Source organism: Notolepis coatsorum, assembly GCF_963971535.1.
Source record: "Notolepis coatsorum genome assembly, chromosome: 18".
Lineage (NCBI taxonomy): Eukaryota > Metazoa > Chordata > Actinopteri > Aulopiformes > Paralepididae > Notolepis > Notolepis coatsorum.
Window position 1 is genome coordinate 5,330,322 of NC_140182.1, and position 12,679 is coordinate 5,343,000.

General features: G+C 42.0%; 1 protein-coding gene across 8 annotated transcripts in view; it reads left to right on the forward strand.

The window, feature by feature from the left end:
• LOC311245635 (NLR family CARD domain-containing protein 3-like) overlaps positions 1 to 12,679 on the forward strand; it is a 30,108-nt gene that overhangs the window by 6,307 nt on the left and 11,122 nt on the right. For 5 of the 8 annotated variants that reach the window (XM_084335548.1, XM_084335554.1, XM_084335555.1 and 2 more), the window contains 5 exons: positions 5,909 to 6,173; positions 6,831 to 6,905; positions 8,051 to 8,125; positions 9,064 to 9,138; positions 9,464 to 11,228. In XM_084335548.1, coding sequence (XP_084191674.1) covers positions 5,918 to 6,173; positions 6,831 to 6,905; positions 8,051 to 8,125; positions 9,064 to 9,138; positions 9,464 to 11,228 — 2,246 coding nt within the window. In that variant the 5' untranslated portion in view covers positions 5,909 to 5,917. The remainder of the gene's footprint in view (positions 1 to 5,908; positions 6,174 to 6,830; positions 6,906 to 8,050; positions 8,126 to 9,063; positions 9,139 to 9,463; positions 11,229 to 12,679) is intronic. The other 3 variants (XM_084335552.1, XM_084335551.1, XM_084335553.1) reach the window with 3 other exon arrangements.

Here is a 12,679-nt window from a genome sequence, read left to right on the forward strand (position 1 = left end):
TTGAATTTGACACAACAAACTAGTATAAATAAAAGAGTCTGGATCCAAGCTCAATACTTGAATTACTCAGTTTTGTTACGAGGTAAGAGATTGGAGTTCCAGTGGTGGTGGCAAATAAGGAGACGGAGAGGTGTGGTATTGCTCTTCACAAGGTGTATCCTCTTTAATAGGAAAACTCCAGAGCAGCCAGGTAAACAGAAAGACGCAGGGCTTGTCTAAGGCAAACATACTGTGCTTCTCAGAAACTAAGCTTGACGATTCTGTAAAAGATCCAGAGATAGAGATTGAGAACTACTCAATAATCAGGAATGATAGGAACAAACATGGAGGTGGTGTCTGTATGTACATACACAAGGACACCAAATTCATCAACAGAAATGACCTGAATCATAAATCAATTGAAACTGTATGGGTGGAAATCCTATTCGAAAGGGCGAAATCCCTACTGGTTGGCACAGTCTACAGGCCGCCAGATCATAGTGGCTTTTATGATACACTGGATGGGTGTTTAGCTGGAGTTGAGGATGTAGACAAAATTCTTATTGGAGACTGGAACACGGATATGCAACGAAAAGATGCACCCGTCTTCAAGTCATTCAGTAGGTTTTGTGATCTGCACGGCCTCAGTCAGCTAATCACCCAACCCACACGTGTATGTGAATCAACTCAGACTACCATTGACCTCATTCTGACCTCCGACAAGTCCAAGATCTCCAATAAAGGGGTTATAGCATGCGGGTTAAGTGATCATTATATGATATTCTGTACCCGCAAAAAACTAAAACAAAAGGCTGGCTGCCACAAAACAGTCACATCTAGAGACCTCAAAACCTACTCTAGCGAGGCCTTCAACCTTGAACTGGAGAGTCTGGACTGGTCAGATGAACTCAATGGTACACTGGCCGAAGAAACATGGCTTGGTTTCAAAACCAAATTCTCAACAATACTAAACGACATGGCCCCCCTAAGAACCACCAGGGTAAAAAATCGCGCGGAGCCGTGGATGCACTCCGAAATACTGGCCGCTATGAAAACCAGAGACAAAAAATGCTCTGAGTTTCGTAAAAGTCAGTCAAAGCTTACTAAAAGCACGAGCAGTGAACTCCAAGCCCACGTGACTGAACTCAAACTAGAAAGAAACAGACTAAGAAACGACGTAAACTCCATGATCAAAACTGCAAAAAAGAATTTCATCAATGACAAAACTGAGGAAAACAAAAACAAACCACGTGAACTTTGGAAATGACTCAATAATCAACTAGGATGCAGTAAAAAACTTAAAACCAGATTCTCAAACATAAACATAAAAACGGACAACACGCTCATCACAGACAAGCTGGATGTAGCCAATTACTTAAACATTTTCTTCACAAACATAGCCACAACACTGGTAAACAAACTACCCTCCCACTCAGGGCTTTATGGGGTAGAACACATAGTAGCTTACTACAAAAACCTAGGGGTCCGCAAGGACGACTTCAAGATGGAAATGGTAACAACAGATGAGGTACTCAATAAACTGAGCGCCCTCCAACCTAACAAGGCCACTGGCCATGACAACATCCCCTCCAAATTCCTCAGAGACTCAGCAGCCGCCATCACCCCAATCATCACACACATAATAAACCTCTCCATAAAACAGGGACACGTCCCCAAGGACTTCAAAATTGCGAGGGTGACCCCTCTGCACAAAAAGGGCAGCAAATTAGACCCAGGCAACTACCGCCCTGTTTCTATTCTCACCTCCATCTCGAAAGTCATGGAAAAAATTGTCTACGAACAGGTCGAAAAGTACCTAGCGGAAAAAAATCTAGTCTACGAATTCCAATCTGGCTTCAGAACAAGTACAGAGTTCTGTTCATCTTTGATGGTCTGGATGAATGTCGTCTTCCTTTAGACTTTGTAAACAAGAAGAAATGTACTACTAATGTCACAGAGCTGACCTCAGTAGACAGGCTGCTGACAAACCTCATCAAGGGGAACCTGCTTCCCTCTGCTCTCATCTGGATAACCTCCCGACCTGCAGCAGCCAATAAGATCCCTTCTGAGTATGTTGTCATGGTAACAGAGGCACAAGGATTCACTGATCCACAGAAGGAGGAGTTCTTCAAGAAGAGATTCAGTGATAATGTGGAGCTGGCCAGCAGGATCATCTCACACATCAAGGCATCAAGCAGCCTCCACATCATGTGCCACATCCCAGTCTTCTGTTCGATCTCTGCTACAGTTCTGGAGAAAATGCTGACAGACAAAAGTGACCAAGACAGAGAGCTGCCCACGACCCTGACTGAGATGTACATCAGGTTGCTGGAGTTTCAGTCCATACGAGGGAATAAGTACCATGAAGACCAAGTACCAAGTACCACGTACCAAGACTGGAATACAAAGCCCAGTAAGACCATTCTGTCTCTGGCGAAACTAGCTTTTGAACAGCTGGAGGAAGGCAACCTGTTCTTCAAAGAAAAGGACCTGGAAAAGAGTGGCATTGATGTCGAAGCAGCCACAGTGTGGTCAGGAGTGTTCACACAGATCTTTAAAAAAGAAGATGAGGGAGTAAAGGTGTTCAGCTTCATCCATCTGAGCATTCAGGAGTTTCTGGCTGCTCTTCATGTCTTTCTTGCATTCAACAACAAAGATGTGGATCTGCTAGAACCATCCTGGTTCTATAGGGTGCTTCTTAAACAACCCTTCTATAACGGTGCTGTGAACACTTAAACATTTTCTTCACAAACATAGCCACAACACTGGTAAACAAACTACCCTCCCACTCAGGGCTTTATGGGGTAGAACACATAGTAGCTTACTACAAAAACCTAGGGGTCCGCAAGGACGACTTCAAGCTGGAAATGGTAACAACAGATGAGGTACTCAATAAACTGAGCGCCCTCCAACCTAACAAGGCCACTGGCCATGACAACATCCCCTCCAAATTCCTCAGAGACTCAGCAGCCGCCATCACCCCAATCATCACACACATAATAAACCTCTCCATAAAACAGGGACACGTCCCCAAGGACTTCAAAATTGCGAGGGTGACCCCTCTGCACAAAAAGGGCAGCAAATTAGACCCAGGCAACTACCGCCCTGTTTCTATTCTCACCTCCATCTCGAAAGTCATGGAAAAAATAGTCTACGAACAGGTCGAAAAGTACCTAGCGGAAAAAAATCTAATCTACGAATTCCAATCTGGCTTCAGAACATCCCACTCCACTGACACATGCCTTCTCTATTTGAATGACCACATCAAACAAGAGGTGGACGCAGGCAAATACTGCGGCATGGTCATGCTGGACCTACAAAAGGCCTTTGACACGGTCAATCACTCCATTCTGATTGACAAGCTAAAAGCAATTGGTTTTGATAGTCTATCAGTGAGCTGGATGCAATCCTACCTTGAGGGGAGGGAACAGATGGTGGAGGTAAACGGTACCCTATCCCCCCCCCCTCACAGTGAGCTGTGGAGTTCCACAAGGAAGCATACTAGGACCGCTAATGTTCCTAATTTATGCAAATGACATGTCGTCAGCTTGTGACTGCAACTTTTTTTTTTTGTGCGGACGACTCAGCCCTGCTGGTCTCCGACAAGAACAAGTTACAGGTTGAAAAAACCCTCAGCTCGGAACTAGGCAGAATCTGCATATGGCTCGCTGATAACAAACTATCATTACACATGGGCAAAACAGAGTCCATTCTCTTCGGTTCAAATAACAAACTCAGCAAGACCGACGGCTTCTCAGTTACAGTGGGTGACAATATTGTAACAAGGAAAGATGAAATTACCTACCTGGGTTCCATCCTAGAGGCTAATCTCTCCTGTGACAAAATGGCATCCAATGTAATAAAAAAAGTCAACCAACGAACTCGATTCTTGTACCGGATCTCCTCTCTGGTAAACAAGAATACCCTGAAGACTCTGGCAGGAGCACTCATTCAGGGGTACTACGACTATGCTTGCACCTCATGGTACCAAAGCACCTCAAAGGCGCTAAAAACAAAATTACAAACATCTCAAAACAAACTGGTCAGACTACTGCTTGACCTTACTCCTAGAACCCACCTCACCCCTGCCCACTTTGACAACCTAGGATGGCTTAGAGTAGACGACAGAGTACAGCAACTTGCAATGGGCCTGGTCTACAAGATACACTACACGACCAAGGTACCCATGTACATGTCAAAATACTTCCCAAAGGTCAGTGAATACCACGATCACAACACCAGAGGGAGCTCCACAAGTCATGTTAAACCCAGATTCGGCTCAAATAAGGGACTAAACACGTTTTGCAATTATGCCACATCAATGTGGAACGCCCTACCCAAAGCTGTAAAGGAATGTGGATCACTACCCACTTTCAAAACCTCTCTCAAGGGACACCTACGGGAGACTGCAATTCAACACTGGCCCCTGTAAATATCCTAACCCAACCCCCTCCAATGTACAGTCATTTACCTAGTATGGTTTTGTCAATAGTCCAATGTACAATTTTGTTTGTTTGTACAGTGTCTCCCCCCCCCCCCCCCTCAATGTACAGTTTTGCTTGTTTATACAGTGTGCCCCCCCCCCCCCCCAACCACCTCCAATGTAAATTACCCAGTATGGTTGTCAATATCCCAACGTACCCAACCCCCCCCACCCAACCTCCTCCAATGTACAGTTTCTACGTCAAATGTATATACTCCCTTTTCTTGACTCCTTCTGTATCACAAACAGTACTGTATTTGCAAATCTGGTATGTCATAAATGTATAGATGTAGCAGTACTGACTATCTGTATGTCATGTATGTCATATATGTCCTGATGAATTGAAAATGGGGGACCCTGATGTAAACAAGACGAAAGTCTTTCTCTGGTCTGCATCCCCTTAACAATTGTGTGTATTGAGCTGTACTGTATTGTACCCATTCTGCAATCTGTTAATAAAGTTTTCAATCAATCAATCAATCAATCAAAGTCAACTGAGAGAACAGCAAAACAATAGAAACTAAATAATAGAATACAGACAGGGTACAAGTTACAGCAGCACTTGTCCTGGTACCGTTGCGTACTGGTTCTGAGAAGAGTGAAGAGCCGACGAGGAACAGAAGAGAACAGGAGTTATTTAAAGTCTGCATTCCCAACATTCCACATGTACCACAGAGTGACAGCAGCCAAGCATACAGTAGGTGACAGTCAATAAGGCAATTACAGAGAGAAAGTGACAGATGTCAGAATGGTAGCGTGATTCTCAGGTCTAACAAGACCAGAGAACCCAGAACGTTACAAGTTTGTGTTGTGGTATAAAATTAACTTGGAATGATGTAATTTGTAACTTTGTGTGACCAGAATGCCAAAAGGTGTGGTAGAGCCTGGGGGCAGTTTCAGTAGTTACGAGTAGTAGAGTAGTATTGAACATGCTAGTACCAACGCCTGTCGGCGTCGGTCCTACCTGAGCGCGGCATGGCTCGACTGCCAAACGCTGCGCGTAATCCATCGGTCCACTGCCAAGAGACGAGGAAAGTTCAGAATAGGACCGACGTTTCATCCGGACGTGCCGAGAAGGGTCCGGGGGCTGGCGTACTTCTGGCGAAAGTCCAACATTGTGTAATTTCTCCCTTTGCTTCATAACAACGTTCCACCTGGTTGAAGTGCATATAGCAGCTCCATGGATGGAAAGAAAACAGGAAGGGTGTGGACGTGACCACGTCCGGTGTCTTGTAGAGGCACGCACTGGAGTAGGCGTGGTCATGTGCTAGTGAGGTGCATGTAAAATTTGTCCACAGGCACAGTAGGTGCTGGAGAGATGTTATCTCATAATTGCAGAGCGAGACGCGATTGGCCAGTATGCTATATAACTACCTATATGCTTATTACAATATACGTCAGGGTCTCAAGATGAAAACATTTACAATCTTTGTTCTGTTTTACCAGTGATCAACAATGGCAGCGCATTCAAAACTACTGTCCAAAATCCTGGACGAGTTAAGAAAGGAGGAGCTGAAGAAGTTCCGGTGGTATTTGAAACAACAGGTCCTGAAGGGCTGCCCTCCCATCCCGGCCGGCCGGCTGGAGAATGCTGACATACAGGACGTGGTGGATCTGATGGTGCAGCACTATTCTGATGTAGCTGTGAAGATTACAGAGGAGATACTGAAGCATCTCAACAGGAATGATCTGGTGGCAGATCTACAAGCAGGTATTCATGTCAGCCTCTACCTCTTTTATCTTTGAATAAATATGTGTATGCCTTTAGCTTTCAGTGATTTTCTTTCTTGCCTCTGAGATAGATGTTTAAAGGGACAGTTCACATTTTTAGGAAAAGTAGAAAATAATAATATAAAATGTATATCTGGTAGATGGCAATGTTGTTGGTATTCTGCTTTTCATAGATGGTCTCTAGCCTAAATAACTGCAGAGATAGATCCTTGTTGATTGTACATTATTTCCTTCATATCACATCAGTCCTTCATTCACTATTTGATATGTAATATGAAGGGAATATGAATTAATATTAAAATACTTATTTTGTTAACCCATATAATTCCTTTCATTAATACTGAGAAGAAGATAATGAATGCATGAGTGATGTGGTGCACAGTGTTACCTTGTTTTATAAGATATTGTGTCAACTATCTTCTTCAATTTGATTCAGTCTCTGCCCTGCAGCTGTAGCAGGTTTCTAGATGTGTTCAAACTGTCTTCTATGTTCTGTGTGATGTGTTCTAACTTACTTTGTCTTCTCTGTTCTGTGTGATGTGTTCTAACTTACTTTGTCTTCTCTGCTCTGTGTTCCAACTGTCTTCTCTGTTCTGTGTCATGTGTTCTAACTTACTTTGTCTTCTCTGTTCTCCAGGAGTCCATGCTGAGACAAGATCAACTGACTCAGAGACTGGAGGCACTGATGGAGCCTCTGGACCTATTGAAACTGGTGAATGAAACATTAATTATAAATAAATGTATCCTGATGTAGAGGGAGAGGCTCTAGTGGTGGGTTTTGATATTTGTCATTTCTCTGCTAAATGAAATTGCCCCTACTGCCTGATCCAAAATAATCAGTTTTACAACAGCTTGTAATTTTAAGATAATACATGTATGTTACAACAAAAACGATTGTTTTGATGGTGGAAACATTAGTAGTAGGAAAACGTGTTTACCATTGTTTACTTTAGAACACATACAGTAGTTATATAGATGCACGTTCCAGTTGTCAACGACTTGTAGATGGCATTGTTGTTGGTATTCTGCTTTTCATAGATGGTCTCTAGCCTAAATAACTGCAGAGATAGATCCTTGTTGATTGTGCATTATTTCCTTCATATCACATCAGTCCTTCATTCACTATTTGATATGTAATATGAAGGGAATATGAATTAATATTAAAATACTTATTTTGTTAACCCATATAATTCCTTTCATTAATACTGAGAAGAAGATAATGAATGCATGAGTGATGTGGTGCACAATGTTACCTTGTTTTATAAGATATTGTGTCAACTATCTTCTTCAATTTGAATCAGTCTCTGCCCTGCAGCTGTAGCAGGTTTCTAGATGTGTTCCAACTGTCTTCTATGTTCTGTGTCATGTGTTCTAACTTACTTTGTCTTCTCTGTTCTGTTCTGTTCTCTGTTCAAACTGTCTTCTCTGTTCTGTGTCATGTGTTCTAACTTACTTTGTCTTCTCTGTTCTGTGTCATGTGTTCTAACTTACTTTGTCTTCTCTGCTCTGTGTGATGTGTTCTAACTTACTTTGTCTTCTCTGTTCTGTTCTGTGTTCAAACTGTCTTCTATGTTCTGTGTCATGTGCTCTAACTTACTTTGTCTTCTCTGTTCTGTGTGATGTGTTCTAACTGTCTTCTATGTTCTGTGTCATGTGCTCTAACTTACTTTGTCTTCTCTGTTCTGTGTGATGTGTTCTAACTTACTTTGTCTTCTCTGTTCTGTTCTGTGTTCCAACTGTCTTCTCTGTTCTGTGTGATGTGTTCTAACTTACTTTGTCTTCTCTGCTCTGTGTTCCAACTGACTTCTCTGTTCTGTGTGATGTGTTCTAACTTACTTTGTCTTCTCTGTTCTCCAGGAGTCCAAGCTGAGACAAGATCAACTGACTCAGAGACTGGAGGCACTGATGGAGCCTCTGGACCTATTGAAACTGGTGAATGAAACATTAATTATAAATAAATGTATCCTGATGTAGAGGGAGAGGCTCTAGTGGTGGGTTTTGATATTTGTCATTTCTCTGCTAAATGAAATTGCCCCTACTGCCTGATCCAAAATAATCAGTTTTACAACAGCTTGTAATTTTAAGATAATACATGTATGTTACAACAAAAACGATTGTTTTGATGGTGGAAACATTAGTAGTAGGAAAACGTGTTTACCATTGTTTACTTTAGAACACATACAGTAGTTATATAGATGCACGTTCCAGTTGTCAACGACTTGTAGATGGCATTGTTGTTGGTATTCTGCTTTTCATAGATGGTCTCTAGCCTAAATAACTGCAGAGATAGATCCTTGTTGATTGTGCATTATTTCCTTCATTCACTATTTGATATGTAATATGAAGGGAATATGAATTAATATTAAAATACTTATTTTGTTAACCCATATAATTCCTTTCATTAATACTGAGAAGAAGATAATGAATGCATGAGTGATGTGGTGCACAGTGTTACCTTGTTTTATAAGATATTGTGTCAACTATCTTCTTCAATTTGAATCAGTCTCTGCCCTGCAGCTGTAGCAGGTTTCTAGATGTGTTCCAACTGTCTTCTATGTTCTGTGTCATGTGTTCTAACTTACTTTGTCTTCTCTGTTCTGTTCTGTTCTGTGTTCCAACTGTCTTCTATGTTCTGTGTGGTGTGTTCTAACTTACTTTGTCTTCTCTGTTCTGCTCTGTGTTCAAACTGTCTTCTATGTTCTGTGTGGTGTGTTCTAACTTACTTTGTCTTCTCTGTTCTGTGTTCAAACTGTCTTCTCTGTTCTGTGTGATGTGTTCTAACTTACTTTGTCTTCTCTGCTCTGTGTTCAAACTGTCTTCTCTGTTCTGTGTGATGTGTTCTAACTTACTCTGTCTTCTCTGTTCTCCAGGAGTCCAATCTGAGACAAGATCAACTGACTCAGAGACTGGAGGCACTGCTGGAGCCTCTGGACCTATTGAAACTGGTGAATGAAACATTAATTATAAATAAATGTATCCTGATGTAGGTGGAGAGGCTCTAGTGGTGGGTTTTGTGATTTCTCTGTCTGCTAAATTAAATTGCCCCCATCTGACTGGTCCAAAATAATCCATTTTACAACAGCTTGTAATTTTAATACAACAAAAACGATTGTTTTAATGGTGGAAACATTAGTATTAGGAACACATTTTTTATCATTGTTTAGAACACATACAGTAGTTATATAGATGCATGTTCCAGTTGTCAAGGACAGAGCACTTGTCTGAATCTGATATCATGGCTAACAAACTAAATATTGCATACATTTTTAGGTATCAAACAGTACAAGGCCAATGTGATGGTCAAGCGTGAGCGTATACTGGACGAGAAGTATACAAAGATACTTCTAAATGAGGGGTACACAGAGGTCTTTCTCAACCATGGAGGAACTGACAATGAGCTCAGACAGATTGAAGCAGCATGCAGGAAACCAAGAACACCAATCAAATGTGATGATATATTTGACAAAGGAATCAAAACGGTCATGACAACGGGAGTGGCAGGCATTGGAAAAACATACCTTGTAAACAAGTTCACCCTGGACTGGGCTGAAGAAAAGACAAACCAAGACATCCATCTTACAGTTCTACTCCAATTTCGAGAGTTGAATGACTTGAAGGCGGAGATGTTTTGCTTTGTGGACCTTATCGCTGAATGTACTAAAGGTATTAGGAAAGAGGTCCTCACTGAAGTTTTCACAGAATTACAGAATTCAAACAACCTAAATGTTAAAACAAACAAGTACAGAGTTCTGTTCATCTTTGATGGTCTGGATGAATGCCGTCTTCCTTTAGACTTTGTAAACAAGAAGAAATGTACTACTAATGTCACAGAGCTGACCTCAGTAGACAGGCTGCTGACAAACCTCATCAAGGGGAACCTGCTTCCCTCTGCTCTCATCTGGATAACCTCCCGACCTGCAGCAGCCAATAAGATCCCTTCGGAGTATGTTGACATGGTAACAGAGGCACAAGGATTCACTGATCCACAGAAGGAGGAGTTCTTCAAGAAGAGATTCAGTGATGATGTGGAGCTGGCCAGCAGGATCATCTCACACATCAAGGCATCAAGCAGCCTCCACATCATGTGCCACATCCCAGTCTTCTGTTCGATCTCTGCTACAGTTCTGGAGAAAATGCTGACAGACAAAAGTGACCAAGACAGAGAGCTGCCCAAGACCCTGACTGAGATGTACATCAGGTTGCTGGAGTTTCAGTCCATACGAGGGAATAAGTACCATGAAGACCAAGTACCAAGTACCATGTACCAAGACTGGAATACAAAGCCCAGTAAGACCATTCTGTCTCTGGCGAAACTAGCTTTTGAACAGCTGGAGGAAGGCAACCTGTTCTTCAAAGAAAAGGACCTGGAAAAGAGTGGCATTGATGTCGAAGCAGCCACAGTGTGGTCAGGAGTGTTCACACAGATCTTTAAAAAAGAAGATGAGGGAGTAAAGGTGTTCAGCTTCATCCATCTGAGCATTCAGGAGTTTCTGGCTGCTCTTCATGTCTTTCTTGCATTCAACAACAAAGATGTGGATCTGCTAGAACCATCCTGGTTCTATAGGGTGCTTCTTAAACAACCCTTCTATAACGGTGCTGTGAAAAAGGCCTTACAGAGTGAGAATGGACATCTGGACCTTTTTCTCCGCTTCCTCCTGGGTCTCTCACTGGAGACCAATCAGATGATCCTACCAGACCTGCTGACAAAGAGAAGAAGCAGCTCACAGACTAATCAGAAGACAGCTGAGTACATCAAGGAGAAGATCAGAGAGAAACCGTCTTCAGAGAGAAGCATCAATCTGTTCCACTGTCTGAATGAGCTCAAAGATCATTCTCTAGTGGAGGAGATCCAACAGTACCTGAACCAAGGAAGGTTATCCACTGACAAACTCTCCCCGGCTCAGTGGTCAGCTCTGACATTTGTGTTGCTGACATCAGAAGAGAATCTGGACGTGTTTGACCTGAAGAAATATTCTGCATCACATGAGGCTCTTTTGGGACTGCTGCCAGTGGTCAACGCCTGCAGTAAAGCTATGTAAGTGTTCTGTCTAGATAATACCTAGATAATTAAGTGTTCTGTGTAGATACTATCTAGATAATTAAGTGTTCTGTGTAGATACTATCTAGATAATTAAGTGTTCTGTCTAGATAATACCTAGATAATTATGTGTTCTGTGTAGATAATACCTAGATAATTAAGTGTTCTGTGTAGATACTATCTAGATAATTAAATGTTCTGTGTAGATACTATCTAGATAATTAAGTGTTCTGTATAGATAATACTCCCTTGATTAAATTAATTATTTGTCAGGGATAGTAGCAACAATCACCATCATCATCATTAGTAATTAATTTAGTATATCACTGTTAAAAGTAGAATGTGTAATGTAGTCAAACAGTGACCTCTTGAGCCCTGCTCGGTATTGCACTTTGTTTAAATATTCTGTTTTGGTCTGATGTGTGGTTTAGTAACTTACTGTGCATTTCTCCAGGCCTCTTTTTTGGCAGAGCTTGAGGTGTGGTCAGCAATAGCAACCCAATCCATCCCTATACCCATTCAAACCCAACCTACACATCAGACCAAAACAAAACATGTAAAAGTGCAATCCCAAGCGGGGCTCTCTAGAGGGCTTAGATGTCACTGTTTGATGGCATTACAGAGTCTACCGTTAATATGATGGATGGAATAAGGGACTAGAAGGGTACTCGGAGAGATGTCCGTCCAGGCTACAACATGTATTAGCCTACACTTCATTCCTGTCATGAATGGATCAAGACCCTCCTCTGCCTGCACATTTCCTTCAACTGTGGAATCGCTGTCCCACAGCAGTGCTCACTCAAGCCTTTAGGCACTGAGACGTCTGTGTTAATGACCCATAATAGCGCACCTGATAATTACTTCTACAGCTGTGACTGGTCACGGTTACCTTTATTTATATAGCACATATAAAACCAACCGAAGTTGAACCAAAGTGCTTCTGTAACGGACGTTCTGCCCGTGAATCTTTTCCTGCGTTGTGTTCTTTGTGTGAGAGGCTTAGGGATGAGTCGGCACACGTGAACACTGTTCAATCATTTATTGAAGTGGGCTGCAATGGAGGCCACCTGCATGGAAACGAATGGTGGAATTGCCACAATAGGAAACAGCGTCACATGTGTGCTCTCAATCACGTCTCCACGTTGGGTCCGTGTTGCAAACTCCATAAACAATATATTGCACAATAAACACATATTAAGGCACAATAAACACATATCAAGACACATACCTGCATGGAAACGAATGGTGGAATTGCCACAATAGGAAACAGCGTCACATGTATTGTGTGCTCTCAATCACGTCTGTGGACAGAGAACACTAATGACTATATTGCCTCGGTGAAATACACCGACTAAGACCTTCAATTGTGCATATTATATAACCACACCGTTCGTACCAACACCATCAAGTAATCACTATCTATCAACATTCAAGTCTTGTACAAAATA